At 33.3% G+C, this 27,568-nt stretch overlaps 1 protein-coding gene across 4 annotated transcripts in view; it reads right to left on the bottom strand.

Annotated features, from left to right (window-relative positions):
- Positions 1-14,419, bottom strand: part of rl (Mitogen-activated protein kinase rl) — a 105,247-nt gene extending 90,828 nt beyond the window's left edge. For 2 of the 4 annotated variants that reach the window (XM_085820814.1, XM_085820816.1), the window contains exons 1-2: positions 14,082-14,419; positions 4,216-4,342 (exon numbers count right to left, since the gene is read on the bottom strand). In XM_085820814.1, the coding sequence (XP_085676940.1) occupies positions 4,216-4,342; positions 14,082-14,197 (243 nt within the window). In that variant the 5' untranslated portion in view covers positions 14,198-14,419. The remainder of the gene's footprint in view (positions 1-4,215; positions 4,343-14,081) is intronic. The other 2 variants (XM_085820813.1, XM_085820815.1) reach the window with 1 other exon arrangement.
- Between the last annotated feature and the right edge of the window lie 13,149 nt (positions 14,420-27,568).

Here is a 27,568-nt window from a genome sequence, read left to right as displayed (position 1 = left end):
CGTCAAATACGGTAAATAACAGCACTAAAAACTTCCCTTTCTAACTATTTATTAAAAATAATAATCACTTCAGGTAATTTAGTCAAATATTAATATTTCAATTTTAGTATGGCATAACATCCATATAATGAAATATTTACTTCAATATAAATATACATACAATAATAATAATAAAAGAACTTTTAAAAAATCCCTTAGCAACTGTTGCTCACTTCTGGGGTAGGAATTAATCAACCTTTTTCCTAATGCAAATAAAGTTCACTTAGACATTTTTATGACAAAACATTAAAAAGGCTACTCAATAATTCAAAAAAGTTATATACACAAAAGAAATTTATGGGTAAATATAAACTTATGTCATATGAAATATTTACTCTAATAACTACCTAAACTTTTTTTTTAGCCATTTATAAGAAACAATTATTGTACTACTATCCATTATAAATGGATCAACTACTGGTAAATCTATCGGTCCATTAAGGGGGAAAAAATACTAATCGTTTCCCATTCTGTCTTGCTTAAAGAGAATTTCCAATCTCCTATTTCAAGGAGTTTCACATAAACTTCAAAGCCCTGTACTTTTAAAAACTTTCCGATGCAAACCAGATTATCATATTGGGTTAAATTATGTTCATTGATGAATTCCAGCGAGGCTCATTTGCAGATCCAATTATATAGAACGTACTATAGTAGACACTACCAAAGTATCTGCAAAGTGAATGGAATCAATCCATATGTTGAGAAAAGTATTAAAACAGACCAAAGCAATTTAACCCTTTCAACACAGGCGACCCATCCACGCATCACTAGAGATTGCATTTAGAGGTCGGGTGATGCGTATATGCATTTTAAGCTGGAACGTTTTTCTGAAGGCCACTAGATGGCATTCTATGTCCATTACTTTTGAAAAGAACACAGTTTTAGGTTCCTGACCTTGAGTGTGATATATTCTACCTGACTTTAGTATTTTATTCAACTATAATATAAACATTCTCGTGTATGATTTATATTCAATTCCTTTTTTTTATTCTATTTTTTTCCCCTCTGCTACGTAGGGTCTTTTAGGGTTACTATGTGGAGTTCTGTTAAGTTTTGCATTGCCTTCAGATATATTTGTTTCTTCTCTTTTTATTTTGGAAAGCCTCACCTCCAGTCAATTATGGCTGGAAGGCACTATTTATGAGAAGAAGAATACCCTCTTATGGTTAATGAACCATTTACTAACGCAGATGAGAGTGATGATTCATTTTCTAAAGAGTTAGAAAGTGAAACTTCCGAGTGCTTCGAGATTTACCACAGTCTTCATTTAAAATTTTGTGACTTCTTAGTGTAAATAATCTTTACTGTGTTGTTTTATTAATTTTAAACTTTACTGATGGATTTTATCAATTGAACCTTTGGAATAATTTGAATAGAGCTTCCGAAAATTATTTTACAAGATATGCAATTTTTTAAGTATATTTTCATGTAAAATAAAGAAAAAAAATGTTATTAAGTGCTAATTTTAACATACATAAGAGCTCAAGTAATAATCTAAAATGATACCAAAAATTACAATGCTAGAAGTGAAACTTTTTTTTTTTGCTGATTTTTTTTTTATAAAATTATGCTTAGTGGTGCAAAACCTCCGTCATGCATTGTGACTGCCTTCGATTCCCTTCCATCCCGCACGAGCATCTTAAACAAAGGTGTGCCGACACAATGGAATACAAGATTACTTTCTCAAATGAATTGAAACTTGGATTCAATATGCTCAAAAGTGTTACCAATGTCAATAAAATGCAAGATGTTTACACAACTGTTCATAGATTTTCAAAGTTGCTTTTGACATCAACCATAAGGCAGGAGCCAAATATCTAGTTGTGTACGATACAGTACAGCTAAGACAGGCAGTGAGATAAACTTATATCAGTGATAGTTTCAAATTACCTCCTAGTTATGGATAAAGTTAAAAATACTAGATACATGAGTTACACAGAAACTCAGCAAATAACAACATATAAAAATATGTACAGTCTTCTCAAAGCATTACGCTAACATTACTTTTCTGATTCGCATAAAACTGTGGTCTGCAGACCACAGTTTGAAAGAAGTTGTATTAGAAGAAAACTCATTCAGTTTTAGTAACTGAGACATTTTATAATTGGGGGGGGGAAAAAAAAGGAAACAAAACTCTGAAAAAAGGTCGTTGTAAAACATCTGTGAATTAAAGTCAACATTGTTTAGTAAAAATTTAACTGGTTCTTTAAGAACTTATTACTAAAACATTTGGGACAAAAAATTATTAACTAACTTACAAATCATTTGTATACTGTAAAGCACAAGAGTGGAAATGCCTATTTTTTTACAACTTGATAAACCATTACATTGGTTTAAAAAAGAATCCAACCAGGAATAGTTCCAGATGATCTTTAATTTTTATCAGATCTCTGAAATTATTTTCTAATTCTAAACTATATTATAGATATCAAATAAATGATGCTATTTTTGCAAGCACAGGTGTTCATGTGAGTATTACCAGCAGTGTATAAAATCTAAAATGACTTAACTTGTTTATTTGATGGCTCAAGCATCAGTCTACTCCTACCAGAAGTTGATCTATGATTTAATGTGGTAGAATGTGTGCAAGTTTCTTTGTTTCTACTTTTGCATGTGGCAACAAAACTAGCGGTGGATAGAATTTTTATGTTTGTGACAGCCAATGGCTCGCTTATTTTGCATTACTTATCTCATATTGCTTATTTCATATTTAGAATTTGAGTAATCAAATAAAAGTGAAGGAAATACAGTCCATGTGTTATTAGCTATTTAGCAAGCCAGCCAAAGTAAAACATTTTCAGTTTGTGGCAACAGGCTTTTGGCATATTTCTAAAGATTGTTCTACCATCAAGTTCATTCCAGTTTAGATTATCAAAAGCCATGCACATTATGCTTTCAATCATGACTTTTTCAAGAATATTCAATATCCTTTAAGAAATGAGTATCAAACTTGGAGAAACTCATATTAGGCACTATACACTTTTAATTTAATTACAGTCAGAACACAACCACTGCAAGTGTGAATAGCAGTATGATTTACAGGTAATTGTTTAAACGTTTGCAAGTGTTGAAGATATTTCAACAATTTCATAATGGCAATTTTGGCCTGAAAGATGTCCCATGAAATGGTCTTTCAGATCAATTTGATAAAGAAAATATAATGGTAAAAAAACTCACAGAAATTTTAAATTTCTGGAAAATTTTAGAAAGGATTAATTTTTATACAAAAGGTTAAATAACACTTTGGTTGGGAAATTACAGCATGACAGTCAATGTATGGGTACCCCATATGCTCCATAATAAAAATAAAATCCATTTTTTATGCATCTTACTCATCAGCAGCAATAAAAAAGAACTTTTTTGATTGTATTATAATGAGAGATGAGAAATGACTTTAAGATATGCTAGTAGTAAAACAATGGTTTTCTGCTGCAGAACTAATAAAATTTCAAAATCTGATATCTATGGCAGCTCAAGGTACATGTACATGGTCATGTGTATTTGGCGAAACATTCATGATGTTCAATTTGAGCTACTTGATATCGGGAAAGATATTACTGCAGATTTTTGTTGTGGTGAATTATACTGACTGAAAGTTGCCACCACAATGAAACATTCTATTGTGATGAACAGAAATGGTATTTACCTTGCAATATGGTAGCACGGAATCGGGAGCTGCAAGGATCACTCGGCAAAAAAAAATAAGGAACTTGGATGGAAAAACTTCTCTTCTCCATACTCACTTCACTTGACCTTGCCTTACCTTTACAGATCCTTTAATACTTGTTTGCAAAGAAAAAATTTAGCCCTTATGAAGTGGTCAAAAAAAAAAAAAAAAAAAAAAAAAAAACCACTGGCTGAAAATTTTGACTCTTAAAATGCCAGAAATTTTTAAAGCTGATAATTAGAAGTGATTAGTAGAAAACCTGATAATTAGATAGAGAAAGAAAAAAAAAACTATGACTACATAGGTGACGCAATGGCACTTTCAAATTTACATCTCACAATGAAAAAATTATTTGTTATCCTTAACCCATCTGGAATACAGAATTATACAAGTGCAACTGATGCCTTAAAAACCCTTATTTTCTCTTCTTTAATCTGCAAATAAATTCATATTTTCACATAATTATTAGAAGTAGCACTAAACTGAAAACATAGTTTTAAAGTACATACATTTTCATGTTTAAACCTTGTGAGAATCTTTATTTCTCTCAAAGTTCTTTGACAATATGTTTGATGCTCAAAAGGTGAAATTTTCTTTATTGCTACTTTTTCTTTAGTTACATTATCCACAGCAGAACTGAAAAAGAAATTTTAATTACCCAACTTTCAGCAAATATTTTTTTTTTTAAATAGAAATTCATTCACAATCAAAACTACAACTAAAATAAATATATCAAATAAAAAAAAAAATAAAAAAAAAAAAAACCTTATTTTTATAAAGTTAAAATTTGTCATTTAATAATGTAATTAAAATTTAGTTACTAGTTATTTTATGACAAAGCACTTGAAGGCTACTTCCTTTTGTGATCAATGTTACATAAGAAAAGCAAGAAAGTTTTATACTAGTAAGCCTTCAACAACTAACCTGTGTGAGAAGGTCTAGAAATGTTTTTGAACTTGATCATCACTCAGCTAAGAGGCAATCAGAATTTTTCGTTGGTAATATTGTGACATTTCCATGAAGATAATGCTTTTAATAACAAATATAAACAAACTACTGATATATAAGAAATTTAATTTGGCAAAATCTTTGGTACTTGTGTTTTATCTCAAATTGAGAACTTCAGTTGGTGTCAAATGTCTGCCTCCAAGTTGAACCGCAGTTTTTAACTTTCTGCACCTTTTTTTAAGCATGAGCTGATGTATTCAATTCTTCCATGTACTTATTTTTTTTATTTTCTTCATACATCACCAAGATTTACTTAAAAATGAAATGGAAGTTGTGCAATTTATTTATTTTTGCTGTTTTAATCATTATTTGAACCATTATTCCAAAATATAGCTAGGCAGTATCTACTACATGGGAAAAGGAAATACACTTATCAGATTACTTCCCTTTGTTACAACCAAAGCTCCCAGTTTGAGATAAAACATGAGTAAAAGATTCACTGTGTTTAAAACTGGAAATTTTATATTAAAAGCTCTGTTTCACCATTAAAGATAATATAATGTCAGCACTCAAGAGTTAATCTATATAAAAATTACAAGGACAATAGTAGGCAAAAATGGTTAAATAACTCTCAAGTCCAGAAAAATGCCAGAAGTGTCATTAAATGAATAACATTAATTTGTAACATTAGCAGTAGCATTAATAAAGTACCACATACATGTAACTAACAACTACTTACAAAATAATTCAGCTAAGAATATTCGGTACTTACAGAAAATCCTGTCGACCACAAGAGGTGACGCCAAACCAAAAAAACCTATTTACTAAATACAATAAAAAACATTCTATTCTTATTTTTCTTTCAAATTTATTATATTATCATTTATTTATATTTAACTTTTCATTAAAAATTTCCATTATGTTTTATTAAGGAGATAAAAGAATTATTTTCGCTGGGTGCCATTTCGTGGCCATTAACACATTTTTTTTAGGCCGGTAAGATTCCATAACTTTGGAAATATTCAACAACATGCTCCTCTGTAGTAGGTAGGTCCTAAATTTTAATCATTTTTTTCCTCAAAAATGCACCATAGAAGAAAAAAAGGAGTCTTTACTCAAGAATAATAACACGTGTAATCAAGGTTTCACCAAACCCAGCGTGTTTAAAGAAGACTTTTCCATTTTTGGCAAAAAATCACGTAGTTTGGCATGTTTTCTTTCATATGCAAAAATGGTCGATGGCATTTTCCATGAGTACTGAATATTATAATTAGACAAATACAGGACTACTATAAAAGGTTCATTCATTTGTTTTCAAATGTTATATATTCAAAAGCATTACACAGACAAATATGAGTGATACTTGAAAATAACTTCAAACTCGTCAAGTTTGTATTCCCAATATTGTGACTAGTATAAAGTGACCACATTTTCATTGAGATAAAGCAGGACAAATGGAATGAAATGAGAATTATATTTAGTTATAAAAGCAGACCAATAATTCAAAAAATATATTTTATTATAAACATTCATATACTTGTCTAGAAATATACAAAAATATATTATTAACTATAAAAATATTTGAAAAACAATTTGAATATTATGTTTTTAAAATAATTTAATATTTTTTATTTTAAAAAATTATGATTTTCTTTCATGGTTATATTTTTATCCGAGTGAATACTTTACAATACATTCGAATCATTTATTAAAATGTTGTGAAATTTCTCACATGAATTGGTCAAATTATATTTTAGGCTTAATACAGATTTTAAAGTTTTAATGTTCAACTGTGTTTTTTTTTTAATTGTCGATATTTTATTGATACTAGAAAAAAGTAGTTCTGTTGCTGCATTTGTTCCTGGAAGGAAGAGCGCGTGTTCTACAATTTTCAAAATATTTTCATAAGGAATATTATTCTGTTTAAAATGAAGGAATAACTCCGCCCATTTTTTTGTCTGTTTCCACATTTGTAGACAACCGTATCAGTAACGTATCTTTTTACCAATGACCCCTCATCAAAAAGACCATTTTCGCAAATATTATTTTTTGGAAAATAGTTACTAATATATTAAAAATATTTTTATACATATTCCCATAAAAATTTTTTTAACGTCATCCAAGGAAAGTTTTTAATATCCTCGAATTGAACTGTCCGTTCTTCAAGATATTCCAAGCAGTTATTATAAAAATTTCTGACTTCTTTCAGAAAATCAGGTCGTTTAATATGGCACATTGTTCTTCCAACCTAGTGATGTCCTTTTGAATAACTAAAGGAATGTAATCATTACCAATTCTTTCTTGCAATTTTGTTTTTTTAAATCATTGATTTCATTTGACACTTCCATAATTGAAATTTTGTCCTCTTCAATAATTTTCACAGCATTGTGAAATAATGTAGTTTGGTTGTGGATGAACAGAAGACCAATTTGTGATGTCATTTTCTAAAAACAGCTGCAATATTCTTGGATATTTATCTTGTGATAAAAAATTATTTTAATGGTTCATATATTTTAAAATATTTTCTACAGCTGGTAAAAGAGCTAGCCATCGTGTTTTGCTGTAACCAATAATTCTTTTATATTCGACATCTGGGCTTTCGCAAAGATCCTTCAAACTTTCGAAATGCAGAGTATATATATAAATGTAATTAAATTTTATGAAATAATATTTTCAGCATTCACTAAGTAAGTCAAATGCTGTTTGAATAGTATTGTATAAACCTACTCTAATAATTTCTTGGTTCAAACGTTCGTTAAGTTCTGTAAAAAACGTTATTGATGCCTCTTCTAGCTTTTCCACCAAAATTTGCATTAGTGTCAACAATAAAATTATTGCCTCACAATAGATAATAATTTTATCGTTCAAATTATTCTTTTTTAATATAGTACTTATTTAATCAAAAATGTATTTATGAAGTTTCATCCGGCAGCCACCCAGACAATATAGTGGTTAGTAGAGCCTGACTGCGATACTGAAGGGCCTGGGTTCGAATCCCCTTAGTATACATTAATGGACTCTGTTACAAAACTAATTGTTCACAATCTGTCATTGGTTAAAAAGAAAAAAATTCACCCGACAATAAAACAAAATCTAATATTCTAATTTTAATTCCTGTTTCTGGATCAAAAGTCTAACAATTGTGGGAAATAATTTTAAATCTTTGTGGTTTAACATCATAATATATGGACATAAATATGCATTTATCTAATTATTTCAGCAATTGTGAAAACGAATATTGCAAAAAAACATTACAAATAATTGCTTCGGTTTTTGTCCTTGCACGTGCAAATTTTTTGTTGTACAATGTTTTGATCATTTGTGACGTACAACCAATTGATCTGAAACTTTGATTGTGGTTTATGGTGTGGAAAGCAAATAGCCGTTCAGCTAATGCTAGCTGTTCCTCCGTTAACAATACATATTCCATGACGAGACGTAACAACAATGATCGAACACCACCGAGTAAATCTAATTCGTTACATTGCCTAATTTGGTTTACTCTGCATGCATTTTATGTGTTTTTTAAATTTATGTACTTTTTATTTTTTTATATTTACTATAATAATAAATAATATGCAATATATTTTTACAGTATATTTAAAATAGGAAATGCAGATTTTTCTAAAAAGCGACACATTTTTAAAAATCAGCGGGACGCAGGAAGCGGGACTGTTCCGCCAAAATCAGGACGTGTGGTCACTTTAGACTAGTGCAAGTTACCTGGATAAGATAAGCTGTAGTTGTAGTTATTTCAGCAACTTGCAGCTGATTCCAGGGATTGTGTCATCCAACAGGATGAGGGCACCCCTCATAGGAACATTTAAGTCTGTTAACCAAAATTCAACCGACTTAATAGCATTTATATATATTGTTGGCTTTTGCATTGCTGGATTGGCCATGTTGGTGAGGATATCCTCAATTTCTTCCCTTGCCCCCCCAGGCCACCTGATTTAATACCTACAGACTTCTTCCTTTGATAGTGCATTAAGGACCTTGTTTTTGTACTCCCACTACCAGAAACATTAGAAGAGATCAGGGAATGGGTCAATGCTGCAATGATTACCATTGACAGGATGACGCTATAAAATGTGTTTGAAAGAGTTCAACTTACTGCCTGGGTATGTGTCATACGAGTCGGGGCACACATACAGAACATTTGAAGAGTGCGCAGAACAACTGGCAAGTTTTAGGCTATTTTCACATATTGCAATAATTTTGAATATACAGTGAAGAAAATGAATGAACTAGTTTACAGCACCCCTGTAGTCTGTGTTTCATAAATCTCAACTAATTGTTTAACTAAGAATTATCATTACTATATCAAATAACAGATTTTACACAAAGACAAATGTATTAAATTTTTCATAACAGAAAATTAGAAACATGCAGAGTGCAGTTACCTAATACAGACACCTCCATGTATGATATAATGCACAAACTACATAGTATATCCACAAAACATTTTTTTCCAAAATTCTAGAAAACCTACCAAAGGATTATTGAGAGTATTTATTACTATATTATGGCATGTATGATGACTCCAGACGTTAGAATGAAACTGCCAAGTTCAACAAACCAATTCACAGTACCAGATAGGGTTAGAGTTGACTTTAGGGTACACCCTGTTGTTGTTTCATTTATCGCTAAGTTGTTGTTTCATTTATCGCTAAGTTGTTGTTTCGTTTACTGCCAAGTTGTAATTTCATTTATGGTAACCTGAGTAGTTAAATGTTATGGAAACCCTATTATGATATAATCGTTTGCATTATTCCGAGAAATTTTGAATTATGGGATGTTTAGTAAAGTCTTTTGTGGTGTTTGTGTTTAGGAAATACATTGCTTGTTTCATTGTTTAGACGATAGAATGGTTGAATGTAGTAAAATTAATTTGAAGTTTCTGTACGTTTAGAGCAAAAGGAGAAAAGTTCATTAATTAACTGGTGTGCAAATGAAGGTTTACTTAGTAGCCATTTTCAGGACAGTCCGGAATATGTAGGATTTTTTTTTACTCTTACTTTTGCGAATTTATGTGCCGACGCCGATATACGGATTCTAGTTCAGATAATTCTAGAAAGTTTTGGGACGCTGTTAAAGAATTTAATGTGCCACAGATGTAAGTGGAAATTTGCTTTGTGTAATGCTTAAATGCATAATCCTTTTTTATGTTATTTTATTGTTTGGTTTAAAATGTAGTTTATTGATATTACGTATTTTTTATTTGCCTCTTCTGTAGAATTGGGTGCTCCTTTGACTTTTCAAGTGAAAATACATCAGTGTACATGGACAAACTCAAGGGTGTGCGCAAAGCCTAATTTGTGCAATTCTCTGATTTTTTTCAAGTGAAAATAGGTCAATGTGTAGATGGACAAAGTCAAGAGAGTGCACAATGCCATTTTTGTGCAAATCTGGGATTTTTTTTTAAGTGAAAATAGGTTGATGTGTACACGAGTACTGAGTTTGTGCAATTCTTTGTCTTGTTCTTTGGCTTTGTGTAGCCAAAATAACAAGTCAAAGACTTGCACAAATTCGGTAGCCATGCACTGCCAAAAAAAAAAAAAAAAAAAAAAAAAAAAAAAAAAAAAAAAATCAAATTTTGCCAAGGGGTACCCAAAAGTATACTTTTACCTCAGATAGAGAAACACTCATTTATTATGACTTACTTATCAATAGATACTGCTCAACCCTATACCTCTGGGCTTCTTCACATATTTGCATAATTTATCATGTCTTGGTATTCATGGCACATAAAAATTAATTTGATCTCAATTTGTTTGGCCCTCTATCTGTAAAGATTGTACCAACTGATCTAGAAACTGCATCCCATGTCAGAATTACCCATTCTACAAACCTTGTCGGTCCTCTCCCACCTCCCCAAGGAAATTAACATTATTCAACCATATTAGACAGATACACACAATGACCAGAAGCAGTCCCAGTCCAAATACATCTGAATTAACATACGCATTTTATAACCAGTAAATTGGCCAGTTTGGTTCCCCAAACCTGTATTTATTGGAAATTCCTTGGCTATAGAATAAATAGAATTAAAACAATTGTTCCTTAAAACAATTTTGTGGCAGCTACATTCCGGAAGAAATTTATCACAGTTTCTTTCACTGCAGAGTGAATATCACAAGTGTATAATTTAGAATTGGAATTAAGATTTTAAAAAAAATTAACAATTTAGCTATTAATAAAAACATAGGAATTTGAAATAGAACAAAGAGAACACATACAAAAAAGGTAACACTGCTTGTAAAAATTTAAGGTGTATGGTAGCTAAAGTTTGAAAACATACAAGTGGTTGTTGTGCTAAGTGTTAAACCTATGTTTCATTAATACAATAAATTTTATTGTTGCACAATGCTTTTTTTAAATAAAGGCTAAAAGTTAAAAACCAGGAGTTCTGTGATCTACTATGACATTAGTGGATGGGTTGAAAAACTGGAAGCGAACTGGCAGCTAAGTCATAAGCAAAAGCCAAAAAAAAAATCTTATAGGCAAAGATCAAAAACTTGTATCAGGTGTCGAGCTAGAAATTCCACTTTTACAGAAAGTAAAATTGAAGAAACAGCTTCTAGCTGGTAAAAACGCAACCAGATTGTTAGAATGAAACAATTTGTATGATAATGCCATGGTAAAAATGCATCTACCTTGTTGCTGAATTAAATGGTAAGCTTTCACTGAAATGGTGTGTCAAAAAAGATTAGCAAGCTACAATGTATTAAACAATTCTGAATGGTCTGTCTGAGGTATACTAGAAAGATCTCTAATTATATAAAAAAAAAAAAAAAAATCTGTTGCTTACTAGGCTCCAGAGCAAAAACTTGTTAACACCTTCTAAGTCAGGAATTCCCAACAGAATCAGTATTGACTCACTGATGGTCCATAAAATTTAAAGGTCAATCATGATCAAGAGGGGTTGATATTAGAATAAGCACCGGCAACCGAGTGACATAATCAAAGTCCCATTAATTAGAAAATGAAATTGATGACAAATTATTTACTGATATAATACACAGACAGAAACCACCAGCCAAAAAATACATAAAATAACTTCCCTTATTAATTTAGAAATGGAAAACATAATACTTAACTAAATCAAGTGTGCCATGAATGCCAGTTTTTTAACCAAGATTCCTGAATGTCATTTTCAAGTACCAGCTGACTAGGTAGCGGTTCAGAGGCCAATGACTGCCCAGGATATATATGCCAGACTGATATTGCCCAGGATCACACTTTCTGTCCTCATGTCATTGTAAGAGGAGTTTAGTATTTTTCTATATGACCTAAACACATGAGTGAAGCTTTAGTGTTGTCAGGGCTGCATGGCATCTTCCCAGATTTAAACTCATGATCTAAAATCCGAAAATATCTTAAATCCGGAATCGCCATTCCGGATCTTTATACTGCATAAAACTATATTTTATAGTAAAGAAATAACCATAAAATAAATTATTACATGACATAGTTTTAAAAAAGTAGAAATAAGCATAAAATAAGAGCTTCAAAAAGAGCTAGCTACAAATCATTAAAACTGCAATCAAAAAGTACCACAAAATATAATGAAAAGCAAAAGGTTACAACCTTCTTTGCTTATTTGAAAACATATTAGCAATATTGCAAAGAAAATACGAATATGAATAATTTATTCTTTAAAGACTATGCTATATGCTGCAGTTCAATAGCATAGTCTAAATAGCCTGTAAATATAAATGCATGGTTATGTGTGCATACATCATGAATCGCAGAATATTTCCTTGATGCTCTATTGACAAAGTAATTGAAAGAGATGATACACACATGCTGATAAGGTTAATCTTTATCTGATCAATGTTTTCCCATAAAACCTGACATGTCAATTGGAAAACTCAGCAGTCTATTTACATGAATAGTGATTACAGAAACCACATACGAAACTTACAGAAGCTCTTTTATGGTTTCGCTGAAAAAATGATTTGGTGTATAATTCTCTCTCCCTGGAAGTAAGTGGTAATTCCATTATAAATATAGTATAGGAAAACACCGACTTCATACTATAACAAATTCTTAAACTTTCTTTACAAAGAATAAACTTTCCAGAACATCAATCTTATAATTAAATAAAAATTATGATAAATGCAGTACATTTATTTGCCATTTATTTTAATAAAAGACTCGCAGCTTTTCTTGGAAGGTGTTTACTTTTTAAATTAAAATGAACAACAAATAGAGATCAAACTTCACAACCTGCAACTGCTAATTTAAAATCCTGAATGCCCAAATTAAAAATAGAAACTGAGCTTATTAACAAAACACTGGACTTGTATGAAACAGCTTTTCATGATTCTGGGTACACAACAGGTATTTAATCAAACCTATAGTCAAAGCTAAAAGCAAACACTACTTATGACAGAAAAAAATATATATATTAGTAAAATACAATAAATAACTTTATTTAGCAAATTCAAACAATTTTAACCTAAAAATGATTCATGCTTCAAGTGCTCTTTATAATACAAATCAAACACTTTTTTCTTTTTTAAATTAAACAAAAATATCAATTACACGATTAAGGTAACTTACCTCTTCCAAACAATACATTTTACTTTTTATAAACAAAATTTCTTTTTAAGAAACAGTTTCATGATAATATAAGCATTTTAGAATTTAAGAACTCAACTTCTAAAGTAGATACATAGGATAAAATGAATGCCATAAACTAAATACAACAGATGGGCTGAAATGGAGAACAAATTGATTTAAGATTTAAAGTTTACTTGATTGATATGACCCAGGTAAAGAAAGATAAGAAATGCTGACTGACTACCATACGAAATCTACTGCAAAATGTCTGGTAATAAAATTTAAAGAATGAAATGAGCAACAGGAAATAGCATCAGAAGAGCACAACTCATGTATGCACTGAAATATGCACACTAATCATACAACAAAAAAAGAACTGAAATTCCCAGTTTCAATATATACAAAATTAACATTTCCACCACACGTCTATACAAGTTTGCAAAAATTAAAGCCATAAAAATAGCTACAACGCATTCTGCGAAAGTTTAGTGCATCGAATTATTTAATGCATTTGCATAACCAAAAGCATACGTTAACTGCAGGATGCAAAAGGATATATGCAATTCCAAGTTAAATTTCGCTTACTGCAAGCAATAGTGAATGGAAATTCAATTTGTTGTATGCGAAACAAATGACAGATGAGTATAAGAAGCCGATTAATGCAAAAATTAGTTCGTGCAAAGTGCATGTTAAAGCATTTGCACAACTTCATTATGCGCTGTAATTTAAGCAACATAAAAAGAACAAAAAATATTAAAATTATGCATATTTTTTACAATTCAACAGGTACAGTCTGAAACCTCTGGCAGCGAGAATAAGCCAACATGACAAGAAGTACGGGCAGCCTGTATTTACTTACACTACCATTCCATATGCACCTTCCCCGATATACGATAATGAGCTGTATCGTGGTCCAACTTCAAATACTTGTCCCCGAACAACTTCTGTTGTTCTCTGTCCATTATCAGCAGCCATTTTAAGAGTCTGCACACAAGACTTTCTGTATCAACGATTGCTCGTAACTTCTTCAGATCCCTTCCTAACGATTAACTACCGACTGGAATATGCGACACTCTTGCGATTTTGCGTGCCCTCTTACGTCATGAAAACGTCATAATCAAGTACCTCCCTTCAATAGCACGAACGTTTAGCCTCAAACGGCGTCAAGGTAGCTTTCTTGACGCTTCAAGATTAAAAAATCTGGAATTCGACTTATAGTATTACTGCGGTTTTCAGCAACAGGGAAAAGAAGAAGAAGTTGAACTGCGGTGCTTAACCACCAGGGTGCCTGGGCGCCATAGCCCTACCCCTCATCGAATAACATGATAAAAGTTTCGAATTATGAGAAATGTAACTGAATGTGCTAAATAATTAAATGAGCAAGAGTTTAAATTCATAATTGCTAATAGTTAAATACATATTTTTTCCTTAAGTACCTAATTACTAATCCATACATAATTAACTATTTTTTAACAACTATTTCACAGAAGAATACATGTACACACAAGAGAAACAAAATACGAAGTGCGACGCCTTAGTGCCACTAGTAAAAAAAAAAAAAAAAAAAAAAAAAAAAAAAAAAAAAAGAACAATATACAATAAAGAATTTGAGCAACAATGTGCATAACACATATACAAAATTACACATTACTAACATTTAGGATCGCCCTTGGGCGCTTACTGAAATTGGGGTCCCTAGTATCATAACAATAGTTAACAACCACAGGATTGTCCAGAAGTTCCTGTTTATCATAAAATGCCCTAGATAGGCGGCAATAAAAATCACAAAGATCCTCTATTCTTAGCTCTTTACGAATTTGGCTATTCCGAATGTACCAGGGGGCATTACATATCATACGCAATACCCCGTTTTGGGCAGCTTGTAACTGCCTTCTCAAACTTTTGCACGAGTATGCCCAGACGGGGCATGCATAACTAAGAATTGGACGCAACATGGTTTTGTAAATGAGCAACTTATTATCAATAGATAGAACACTGTTTCGAGCAATTAAGGGGAAGAGTGAAGCTTTACTAGCTCGAAACTTCCTGAGAATATGTGTAACGTGTGGGTTCCATGTAAGAGATTTACTGAGGATCACCCCAAGATAAGGGACCTGCTTGACCCAGGGAATGTCCACACCATACATTTGCAGGTGAGCCGGGAAATTCTTCTTAGTAGTAAACAGTATGGCATGTGTCTTGTCGACATTCACTTTGACTTTCCATTTGGTCAGCCAAGTCTCTAGCGAGTGGATGTGGTGTTGTAGCTGTTGTATTGCTGAACTAACAAATGCACTTTGCGTAAGGATCGCTGTGTCGTCTGCATACATGGCTAGTGTTGTGTTGTGTGTAGTGGGGATGTCGTTCACGTAAATATTGAATAGGGTAGGGCCCAGAAGGGATCCCTGTGGAACACCAGCCCGTATGGGCCGGTTTGTGGATAATGAACCAGAAACATGAACGACAAAGTGTCTACCGGTTAGGTAGGATTTAATTATGTTTGTGATGTAGCCTGGGAGTCCCAGCTTGTGTAATTTGTATATGAGGGCATCCAGCCATACTCTATCGAAGGCTTTGGCGACATCTAAGAAAAGTCCACCAGTGACACGATGTTGTTGCATCCCACTGCTTATTAACTCAACAACTCTGTAGAGTTGATGCGTTGTCGAGTGCTTACGCCTGAACCCAAACTGATAGGGTATGAGGATCTTCTGCTCATCCAGGAAGATGTTTAGTCTATGTAGAATAACTGCTTCCACGATTTTGCTAATTGAGCTTAGCAAACTGATTGGTCGGTAACTCTCAGGAGCAGTCGCAGGCTTGTTGGGCTTTAGCAGAGGGACAATCTTGGCAGTTTTCCAACAAGTTGGGAAGTATTGCCATCGTAGTATGATATTCACTAACTTGGTGAAGTTGGTGAAGTAGAGTATTATCTTGACAGGGAAGTGCTTGATCATCTCATTTGTGACACCGTCTACTCCAGGGCTCTTCCTTTTCGCAATTCGCATGATATAGAGACAGACCTCCGATGGCATGGCTGAGATAATGTTGTCTGTGCATGGCTGTGTTGTAAAATTGGAGTGGAAGTCAGCAATAAGCTGTTCAGTGTCTGAGTCTGAAATGTTGTTAATGCAGAACTGAGATTCCAGATGCTGAGCTAAAAGTTCTGCTTTCTCAGTTCCGGTGTAATGGATCCGTTGAGGGCCGTGAAGGGGCGGAATGGCGTTATAGCATTTTTTGTACCTCTTCACTGCTTTCCATAAGGAGTTATCCTCTGCAGAAAGAGATCTGAGGTAGTTAGTCCAGCGATCTTGTGAGAGTTTATTTGTGAGAAACTTGACCGCTTTACACAGGGAAAAGAATTTTAAGAAATACCACTTTAATTCATAAGATCATCATCTAAAGAAGTATTGGTACATCAAGAAAGGACTGATCAAACGTAAGAATCAAAATTTAACCCCGTCACATACAATAATAATTTTAAAGATAAATAAAACCTATTAACTTTATTTTAACACTAATAAATAAAATGAAATATTTTACATTAAATCACAAGAAGCATGAATTATTTAATATTTCTAAGTATCGCAAGAGAAATAAAAGAATGATTAATGAAAACCGAAAAGGAATCCCCCGATTCTATACTCATATTACATAAAACTGACAAACATACTGAAATTATTCAAATTTTTAAATGTTGAAAAAATTTCCAGAAAGTATTTTATTTTAATAGATTTTTCATATTTGCTTTTTTTTGTCTCAGGCAGATCTTGAAATTATATATATCTCTAAAGGCATTGAATTATTGGAACTCCTGTGCAGATGGATACTGCAATCTTTTACCATACATGCTGGGGATCATATTTTTTTTCGTCATACACAATGTTCTTGGTCTTGCCGTATTTCTGTAGTTTTGTAATATTGGTTCATCGTCGTTAGATGAAAAGATTCGCACTGCAAGATGTAATCCGAAAAGTCACTTGAACACCAGGATCAACAAAGGCTTATACAGTTAGTATCTGAACCATTGCACATCAGTGTGAACCATTACACATCAAATATTCCCAAACTAAATGTGTTTTTATTTACATCATATGTTTTCCAGACAAGTCGAGAGAATCCAGCATTCTAATACATAACTTTAAAGAATATTCTTTATATAAAAACAATAAACTGAAACAATTAACTAAACATTGTTGCCACTCATAAATTATATTGATAAACTGTCGTTTATATTTACGTAAAGCTACGAGCTAACTTCTATTAAAATAAATAAATACTTAACAGGTAGAATGTGTAAGAACGATTGTAAATTATTTAAATGTTATTAGACAAAATATGTAGTGAGAAAATGGCAACAGCTAATTTCAGGATGTCGTTCTATTTATAATTTTAAAAATATACTTGCAGATGATGTACGCTTCAAATGTTTAATGGTACGAAGCAGTAAGTACGACTGTTATGTTATGTACGTTTACGAATACGTTACGTGTAAGTTATTAAGATTTATCTTTAAATAAATGTTTGTTTGTCTCTTACAACCAATTTATGAATGATTAATTTAACTGCAAAAGGAAGCTAACATAAATCAGAAGCGGGATTATTCTGAAACCTAAGCCTAAAGCTACAAGAATTTGCTATTACGTAAATAAATTGAAAAGAATTTGAATTTCAAGGTATGTGCATTAATTGATGTAACATAATCAGTATAGAATTTAATTTTGTTATTTTTTTTATCATTTTGGAAAGAGAGTTTATTATTTTCATTTCTTTAAATTTTTAAATACATTTAGAACGTCATACAAACTTATAAAATACCAGTAATTGTGTTCTACTAAGTTGTCTAATTGGAAGTTAATAATAATAGCATATATATATAATTTGCATTTTAATGAGTACGAAAATGTCTATTTTCGGTAAGGCAAAGAAATGTGATTTAAGAATATTAGCTGAAGAATTGGGAGAAGATGTAAATGAGAGTCATAAAATGAGCGATTTGAAAAAGATAATTTTGGCTAGCAAAGAGTACGATGAAGAATGCGCCAAAGAATGGTTAAACATTATAATAAATGAAAGAAAGGAAAAAGAAGAAATTGAAGAACGAAAACGTCAAGAAGAAATTGAAGAACGAAAACGTCGAGAAGAAATTGAAGAACGTAGACGAAAAGAAGAATATGAGGAACGAAAACGAAAGTATGAAATGGAATTTGAACTGCAAAAACTACGCATTGAAGCAGAAAGTAGATCTACAAATTCTGGCACCAATGAAAATGCTAGTGGTACGCACATGAATCCAAAGTTAGAGCTTCATCGTTTGATGCAAAAATTTAACCCTGACGAGAATGATATCAGTTTATATTTAATCATGTTTGAACGTTTGGCTAAACAAGTTGAAATACCATAAAATACATGGGTTACTCATTTGTTTGGCTTATTGCTGTATGATATTGCTCAGTTAATCGCCAGAGAAACCGATGAAATTGCAAACGATTATAAAGAAGTTAAAAGGATCTTATTAAAACGGTACAAGATGACACCTGAAAAATTTCTCCAAAAATTTTTTATGCACAATAAGAGTGTAGGAAACACATGGAAGAATTTTGCGTATGAGTTAAGAAATTTCTTTAATGAATGGATAAGCGGAATTAAAGTAGATACTTTTGAGAAACTTATCGACCTTATTGTAGCGGATCAGATAAAACGTAAAGTGTCTCCAGAAGTAAAAGAACATTTTATTGACATATGGTCTGAGTTGATTTCACCAATTGATTTAGTTGAAAAACTAGATGATTATGATACCTTGAAGTCAACTTTCAACAATAAACAACCGCGTAAAGAAGGGTCTTACGACAAACGAAACTCCTTTAAAGATGGTCCAGTTGCTAGAATCAACGAAAAGAAAAAACTCTACGGTGTCACACGTAATGAAAAGGGTGAACCAAAATGCTTCAGATGCAATAATTTTGGACGCATCTCAAGGGACTGTCCGCTGCCCAAACCAGTAGTAACATGCCGAAAATGTAATATAACAGGTCATAAAGCTAAAAATTGTGTTACTAAGGCTGAAAATAATCATTCAAATGATAAAAATTATTCTGTTGAGCGAGTTGGCGAAAATTCAGAAGAGAGCAATTCATATTTGAAGAAAGCAAAACTGAATAATTCTGAAGAAGTATATTCATTTCTAGGCATGAAGAGTATAATGTAGTTATATATTACTTATTCGGGAAATCAATTCCCAAAGCAGAAGTAGCACGTCAGTGCATACGAGTTTAAACACTCAATGTGTTTGGTTTGTATATCTAACAAGATACTTTCCTTTTGTGGTATATTAGGGAAAACATTTTCCCATTAACACGTAGCACATCAGTGCATTTTATAGCACGCCAGTGCATAAGAGTTTTTAAAACAATCAAAGTGTTGCATTTATACATCTAACGAGATTTTTACTTTTGTATGATAATGGGAAAAATCCATTCCCGTCAATAAACAGCACATCAGTGTATTTATGTTTAAAGTTTAGCTACAGATTTGTGTGATAGAATCTGAACTGTATATTTTGTGAAAGCACATCAGAGTAATATTGCAATTTTCAGTTCTAAGTCATTAGTTAGAAGAAAATTTATGTTAAATTCTTGTGAAAGAAATAAGCTGTTGAATGTATTAAAAATTTCTTACTTTGGTTTTCTCATGAAAGCACACCAATGCTGTATTTTAATATGATGTGTATATTCTGATAAATAGAATGCTAAATTTTATCATTTCATTTAAATTTTAAAGCTTTGAGCAGTAAAGAAAAGTTCTAATAGTGTTCTGATTTAAACCTGCGCCTATCGATTCGCGTAGTATTTGCGTTGGCCATGTGGTTGCCAACGGAAGTAGCTGTTATGAAAACGAAAGTTAATTAGAGGTGTTTATATTTATTGGCGCCACTCTGGTTTTTCTTTGTCTGGCTGTACTAGATGAAAAGAATTTGTTATTAATTTTTTATACGAAATATTCAGTAAGGATGTTTATTCGTTTTATGTTTTAATGGAAATAAATTCAAAACGATTAATTCTTTTATTTTCATTTGCCTAATTTTGTAAGAAAGAAGAAAAGTTAGCGTCTTTATATTTCTGATGTATTTCTTGTGTATTATTTGTGAATAACTATTTGAGTTCTTATTTGTTTTGAACAATTACTTTTGTGAAAATGGTATTTTTGGGGAAAGATAAGAAAAAGAATCTATTCCTTGTCGCGACAGAACTTGGGGAAATAGCTTTAGAAGATATGAAAGTGATAGATATAAAACAATTAATAACGAATAGTAAAAATTATGAGGAAGAATTTGTTAAGAAGTCGTTAGAAAGTATTATGACTGATAAGATGGAAAAGGAAAACTTAGAGAAGCAAACAAGAGCGAAAGAATTACAGCTAGAACAGAAAGCTAGGGAGAGGGAATTTCAGATACTACAACAAAATAAATTGAAAAGCAACAGTTAGAATTAGAATACCTTAAAGCAAAACAGAACACTAAATCTGCTAAACCTGGAGGTGAAACCGTATTTAATCAGAATTTTCAGAAACTTATGCCCAAGTTTAATTTAAAAACTGATGATATCAGTTTATTCTTAGAACTTTTTGAGAGGCAAGCTAAAGTTCTAAAATTGCCCACGGATCAATAGGTGTCATATCTCATTGGTGTCCTTCCGGTTGAGGTAAATAATATAATTACTAGGGAGCCTGAAGAACAGGCTAGAGATTACCAACATATTAAAGAATTACTGCTTAAAAGATTCAGTTAAGTGCGGAGAAGTTTCGGCAACTTCTTGTTAAGACTAAAAAAAATCCGGATTCTACGTGGTACGATTTTTATCACGAAATTAAGACATTTTTAGATGGATGGCTCAAGGGATTAAAAATGGAAATATTTGAGCAACTCAAGGATTTAATGTTGGTACATCAGATTAAAAGGCGCACGCCTAATGAGTTTAAGTAACATTTTATAGATAAATGGGCCACGATCACTTCACCAAAACAATTGGTGGGTAAAATACAGAAATTTGAAGATGCGAAAAAGACGATGATTGGGAAAACGAAAACATCAGGTAGAGAAATGGGTGTTTTTCAGTCCACTGGTAACGGTTTAAAAAAAAAAAAAAAAACCCTCAGGGCACACAATTTAAAAAAGATGATGAGGCATGCAATGTTGGGAAAAAGTCGGACTCGAATTTTGATAGGAGAAAAAGACTCCAGTGCTATGAATGTGGATCTTTTGATCATTTACGTCCTCAGTGCCCTAATTTTAAAACCCAAAAGGCAGATTTGTATCGGATAAGCGGGAAATCAGAGAAGAATCTGTTAGATCCCTATACATTAAATGGAAGAGTAAATGCTTTTTAAGTATCTATTCTAAGAGATACAGGAGCAACGGTAGATATTATTTGTCAGAAATATGTAGACAGAGATAGAATGAAGGGAGAACATATGTGGGTTCGAAATTTTCTGGATGATCATATGACTTGTTTACCTGTTGCTGAAGTAGATATTGAATGCGATTTGGGTACAGTTGTCAGGACTTGTGTTTCTCTTGATTTGATTTGGAAACATGGAATGCCCTGAATAAGAACAGGGATCTTACTCAAGCTATGTTCAAGATTTGTGTATAACAGACGACACAATCAGGAAGGGTATACGGAACCCTTTATTTTCAATACTTTACAGGCACTTCCGAACTTCGGAATACAGAGACCAACCACTTGTGGTCTGAACGTAAGAATATAAAACTACTAACTAAAACTCTAACTAAAAGCTAACTTTGAATTAGTATACAAATGCCTAGCACTAAGACTGGCCTTTATTTAAAAAGGGTACGTATGTACAGTCGGTCACAAAAATATTCGAACACCTGCACCCATTCAGAAAATTTACTTTTCCGTTGAGAAGCAAAATTGTCTCCAGAGTCCATCTTGCCTCAATGGAAAAAAAAAGGATGGTTCATGTCAAATTTGGCTAGGTGTAGGAAAAACAATAGAACATGATACTTTTCCGTTGAAAAACAAAAGGGTCTCCAGAGTCCATCTTGGTTCGATGGAAAAAGAAAAAAAAAGGATGGCTAATGTCCAAATTTGGCTAGGTGTATGAAGAAAATACAACATGACACGCAAAGTATCGCTGCGGCCCGTCTCGGTTCGCGAAGAGTGAAAACCCAAAAGGGTCTCCAGTGTCTATCTTTGTTGGATGAGAAAACAAAAGGATGGCTCATGTCCACTTTATTTAGGTGTGGGAAAAAATATAACGTGACCTATCTGGGTGAGATGTCTCCAGCGATCCAGTATGGACATTTTCCTCATCTGCAATAGGTGACATCTATAAACAATTCCATTGAAATCTCCTCAAAATATAAGAAACAGCTAGCTCGTGAAATTGTAAGGTATTCCCAAAGAATTCCACTTCTTGAGAAAGAAAAAACATCCTAGGTCTAGAGGAGGTAGAGAGAGAGAAAAAGCATGCTGCACCTTGGACAGCCCGCACAGTTCTGAAGAGGAAACGTGGAATGCTTTTATAGAAGAGTTGAAAGTGAAAGTAAAAAACAAATCGTCTTGGGTGGATAATTTTCTCTTGGCTGTCGGCTGGGAAAAAATTTTCAAACCTCATAAAAAAATTCTGAGATGTAAAATAAAAAAAAACTTTTTTTTAATTTTTATCATGTCTTCTAGACATGATAAAAATTAACTCAACCCCCCTTTTGTCTGGGAATGTTGTCTAAAAATAGACCATGACTCATTCTTGGAATTCTATGTTTTAGAAAGGATGAGTCATGGTCTTTGGGTTTCTCCATTTGAAAGTAAACAAAGTGAAGACATCAATTTAATAGAAAAAAAGAAAGAGTTTTTTTTTCTTCTAACTCAGAAATTTTTTCTCAGCTTTGAAAATATTTTTCCCATTCAATAGCCAAGAAATATTTCCAGCCAATACAATTTCATTTTTACTTTCACTTTCAGTTCATTTCTTATATCTATAAAAACATTTCATGTTTCTGTTCAGATCAGTGTGGGTTGTTCAAGATGCAACATCTCTACCCCATCCCACAACCAGGAAGAAAAGATGTTCTTTCATGAGGAATTATTTTGGCTTTCGAAAACAATGATGACATGATGATTGTAATATATTTCTGTTCTCATGTCCCATGCTTGAACTCAGAATTATTTTCAGAGCTCTGAGAATTTTTCCTAGTCAACTCGATAACCCAAATTTCGTATATCTATTTAAGCCACTCGAGTTTCGACTTCTCATCCGCGTGTACTGTGCATTCAACCTGGAGACACATTCCCTGACCTCTAAGAAAATTTTCCCAGCCCACTCAATCGCTGAAATGGATTAAAAATAAATTCGTTGATACATTTTTAAAGCTCAAGCGTGTTAGCTGTCATGGAAAGAGCCTTTTTATCCCTGAGCTCTAAGAAAATGTTTCCCAGCCCACTCAATCGCTGAAATGGATTAAAAATAAATTCATTCATACATTTTTTAAAGCTCAAGCGTGTTAGCTGTCATGGAAAGAGCCTTTTTGTCCCCAGCCAAATCAATCGCTGAAATGGATTAAAAACAAATTCTTTCATACATTTTTAAACCTCAAGAGTGTTAGGTGTCATGGAAAGAGCCTTTTTGTTCCTGAGCTCTAAGAAAATTTTTCCCAGCCCACTCAATCGCTGAAATGGATTAAAAATAAATTCGTTCCTACATTTTTAAAGGTCAAGCGTGTTAGCTGTCATGGAAAGAGCCTTTTTTCCCACCCACTCAATCGCTGAAATGGATCAAAAATAAATTCTTTCATACATGTGTTTAAACCTCAAGAGTGTTAGCTGTCATGGAAACTGAAATTTATGTCACGGTTTGTCTCTCACACGTCGTGAACGGTATGGTTTGAGGTGAAAATTGAAAACCCGGTATGAAAAATCTTATTAACTTGTAAGGATTATGTTAATTTTATTAACAGTTAAATTTTAAGTTAAAGTTCCTTTTCTGTCAAATTGTTAACTTCAACTTACTACTTCCGGCCAGAACGTAGTTTTGGAATTTGCTGAATATTTAATGAGAAGGAGCGGTATTTAAACCACGAAGTTACTTACTGAGATAGAGAGAGAATCAGAGTTTCTGAACTACGCGCGTCTGCCTTTTTGGCCGCTCTCTCTCTCTCAAAGCTGTTATACGCTCGGCCGTACTCAGGGCCTTGCTAAGCTTTGTAGTAACATAAGTTAAGGGGCGAACTCTCATTGTACCTTGATACCTTTGGCTATACTTAGTTAGTTAATCTTAGTTTTAGTTTAATTCTTAGTCTTTTAAATTCAAGTCCAAAGTGCGGACTTTTTTTGTTCATTCCCAGGCGGAGGTTTTGTTAAATCTTATAGAAATAATAAAGGGTTATTTACCCTTCTCTCTTGTTGTTTCCTGTCTTCGAACTCTAGCGATTATTCGCTTATCAGTTCCTAGGTTCCTCACTTCCAACATTAACTTAGAATTTCAAGTGAGGGACCTTACATTTGGCGCCCGAAAATAATTCTAAACGGACCATGTCGTTAGAAACCGGGAAGTTTACGTTGACCGCTCCGACCTTTCAGGTCTCTACAACATCCACGAATCCAGTAGAAGGGTTTGGATTCCTCGTGGAAACGCTGCACACAGCCATGAAACCCACAGCCACTTTCGATGGCAAGGGCTCAGTCCTGACATTTTTGGAACAACTAGACCTACATTTCACCTTACACCCTGTGAATCAGCTACAAAAAGTGATAATCGCTACGACAGCCTTAAAAGGACAAGCCCTTAGCTGGCAGAAGAGTATGGGAAAGTTCTTGTTGGGGCGCCCAGGATCTGAATCATATAACTGGGAAAATTTCAAATCTGCATTAATAAAAGCATTTCCAGTGGTTAAAGATCGTGCGGAGCTTGAATCAGAATTGTATAGTAAATACCAAGGCGGTTTCGAGGATTTGACAGAGTTCATTTTAAGAAAAGTACATATTTTTAATTTATTATACGGGAAAAGGCCCGATAAAGAAATTATCTAACTAATTCTACCGCGTCTTCTACCAGCGCAAGATTTTCTCGAAGTGCGTAATCCACAAACGTTGGAAATTCTGTTCCAGCTTGCAATGAAATTTCAAAGAAACGCAGAAAAAGCGCGTGCAAGTCCGTCTGGCCAGTACTCAAGATTTACTCCCCAAAAGAAACCACAAGTTCAGTACAAGGTATATCGGCAGACGGGAAAAAGTGAAAAGTTTAATGGCAAGAGCGCAGATAAATCTAAGGGCGGTGGATATAAAAATCAGGGAAAAGGGGCGGCAGGTAACCAGACTTTAAACGCAAACCGGTGATCGAGAAGGGGCAACGGTCACCGAGTAGGACAGAAGACCCCTCAGATATTTGTCTAAATACAGTCGTAGTACAAAATCTTGCTCTGCCAGAGATACAGATTTTGGTAAATAATGTACCAACCACTGCACTCCTGGACACAGGGGCACAATGTTCATTCCTATTGGAAAATTTTTTTAAAAAACATTTTCGTCGTTACAGACTGTTTAAAGCCACGGGACAGAAAGTAATTGCCGCCCAAGGCAAACAGTGCGTATGTTTGGGGAAAACCGCACTGCATGTTCAGATTAAAAACGAGGTCCTAAAAATTAATTTTTTAGTCGTGAAAAATTTACTCACATCTGTGATATTGGGGATCGATTTTTTACGCGCATCCGGCGCAAATCTTAATTTTCAGAATTCTACGTTTCAGGTGCACATGGACCCGGTACAAGAAGGTGAAGTTTCTATGCCGGAATTTAATCTGGAACATTTGAAGTTAGAAGAGAAAAAGAAGATTGAAGAATTGGTAAGAAAATTTAATTCTTTGTTTAACGAAAAACCTGGGTTTCGTCAGGTAGTTAGTCATTCCATAGACACTGGGAATGCCCCTCCAGTCCGGTCAAAACCTTACCGTTACGATAAAGTAAAAGAAAAAATTTTGGAAACCCATATAAAAACTATGTTAAAGAATAAAATAATTGTACCAAGCACGAGCCCTTACGCAAGTCCGGTAGTCCTTTGTAGAAAAAAGAACGGGCTACCGCTTGAACACCCGGACGCGTATAGGTTTGCAGTTGATTATCGTAAGTTAAACAGTATAACAAAATATCCCACATATCCCCTACCAATAATTGATGAAATCATCAGAAACATTCGCTCGACTAAATTCATGACAACCCTAGACCTCACGTCGGGTTACTTTCAAATAGCCGTGAAGCCGGAGGATGTCCAGAAGACCGCGTTTATAATAAAGTCAGGCCTATTTAATGCCTTTTTAAGAATGCCTATTTAAGAATGCCTTTTTAAGAATGCCCTTTGGTTTGAGCGGAGCACCAGCTACGTTCCAAAAAGCTATAGACATAGTCTTAAAGCCAGTTTTAGGTAAAAGCACAATAATTTATCTTGACGATATCATAGTTACCAGCGAAACATTAGAAGAACATTTGAAACATTTGGAAGAAGTTTTTGCCTTACTTAACGAGGCCGGTTTCAAAATAAATGCAAGAAAATGCAAGTTTGCGGCGAAGGAATTACGATACCTCGGGTACAAAATCTCGAATAAGGGAATAGAGACTCATGATTCAAAAATTAAGTCAATTAAAAGTTATCCTCCCCAAATACGGCTAAGAAATTGTCTTCATTTTTGGGCTTATGTTCCTATTATAGAATGTTTATAAAAGACTTCGCGAAAATAGTTGAGCCTCTTCTAGTGCTAAAAAGAAAGAAAAGTAGATTTTCTTGGACAGCCGAAGCGAACACCGCGTTTGAACAATTAAAGAATGCCCTAATCAATGCTCCAAGTCCTTAAATTCCCAGAAGGCGAGCAAGGTCTAGAAATTTCAGCGTATGCATCCGATTATGCAGTTGGAGCGGTGCTCTCCCAAAATGGGCAACCTATAGCTTTCTTTTCGAAAACCTTGAATGCTACGCAAAGGAACTATTCCGCTACTGAGCGAGAAACGCTCGCTGTGTTATTAGCAGTTCAGAAGTTTCGGGTCTACTTCGGAAGTTCATCGATAACGGTCTACTCAGATCATGCGGTAGTGGGTCGCTTGTATTCAGGAAAAAATTTATCGCCTCGCTTGATACGTTGGACTTTAAAATTACAAGAGTTCAACCTAATTATAAAACATACTCCGGGAAAGGAAAACTTGGTCGCCGATGCCCTTTCGGGAATAAAAATTGATGAAGAGGGAAACACTATCAAGTTTCATGCTCACCTCAAGAGTTATTGAGTCCCGTGAAACAATAATCGAAGAATTTAAAAAGGACCCAGGGTTTAAAGACATT

This window comes from Stegodyphus dumicola, chromosome 7, assembly GCF_044657685.1.
Source record: "Stegodyphus dumicola isolate Sdum_Otavi_A_Nest chromosome 7, ASM4465768v1".
NCBI lineage: Eukaryota > Metazoa > Arthropoda > Arachnida > Araneae > Eresidae > Stegodyphus > Stegodyphus dumicola.
Note: the sequence above shows the minus strand (reverse complement) of the source record. Positions and strands in the feature narration are given on the sequence as shown.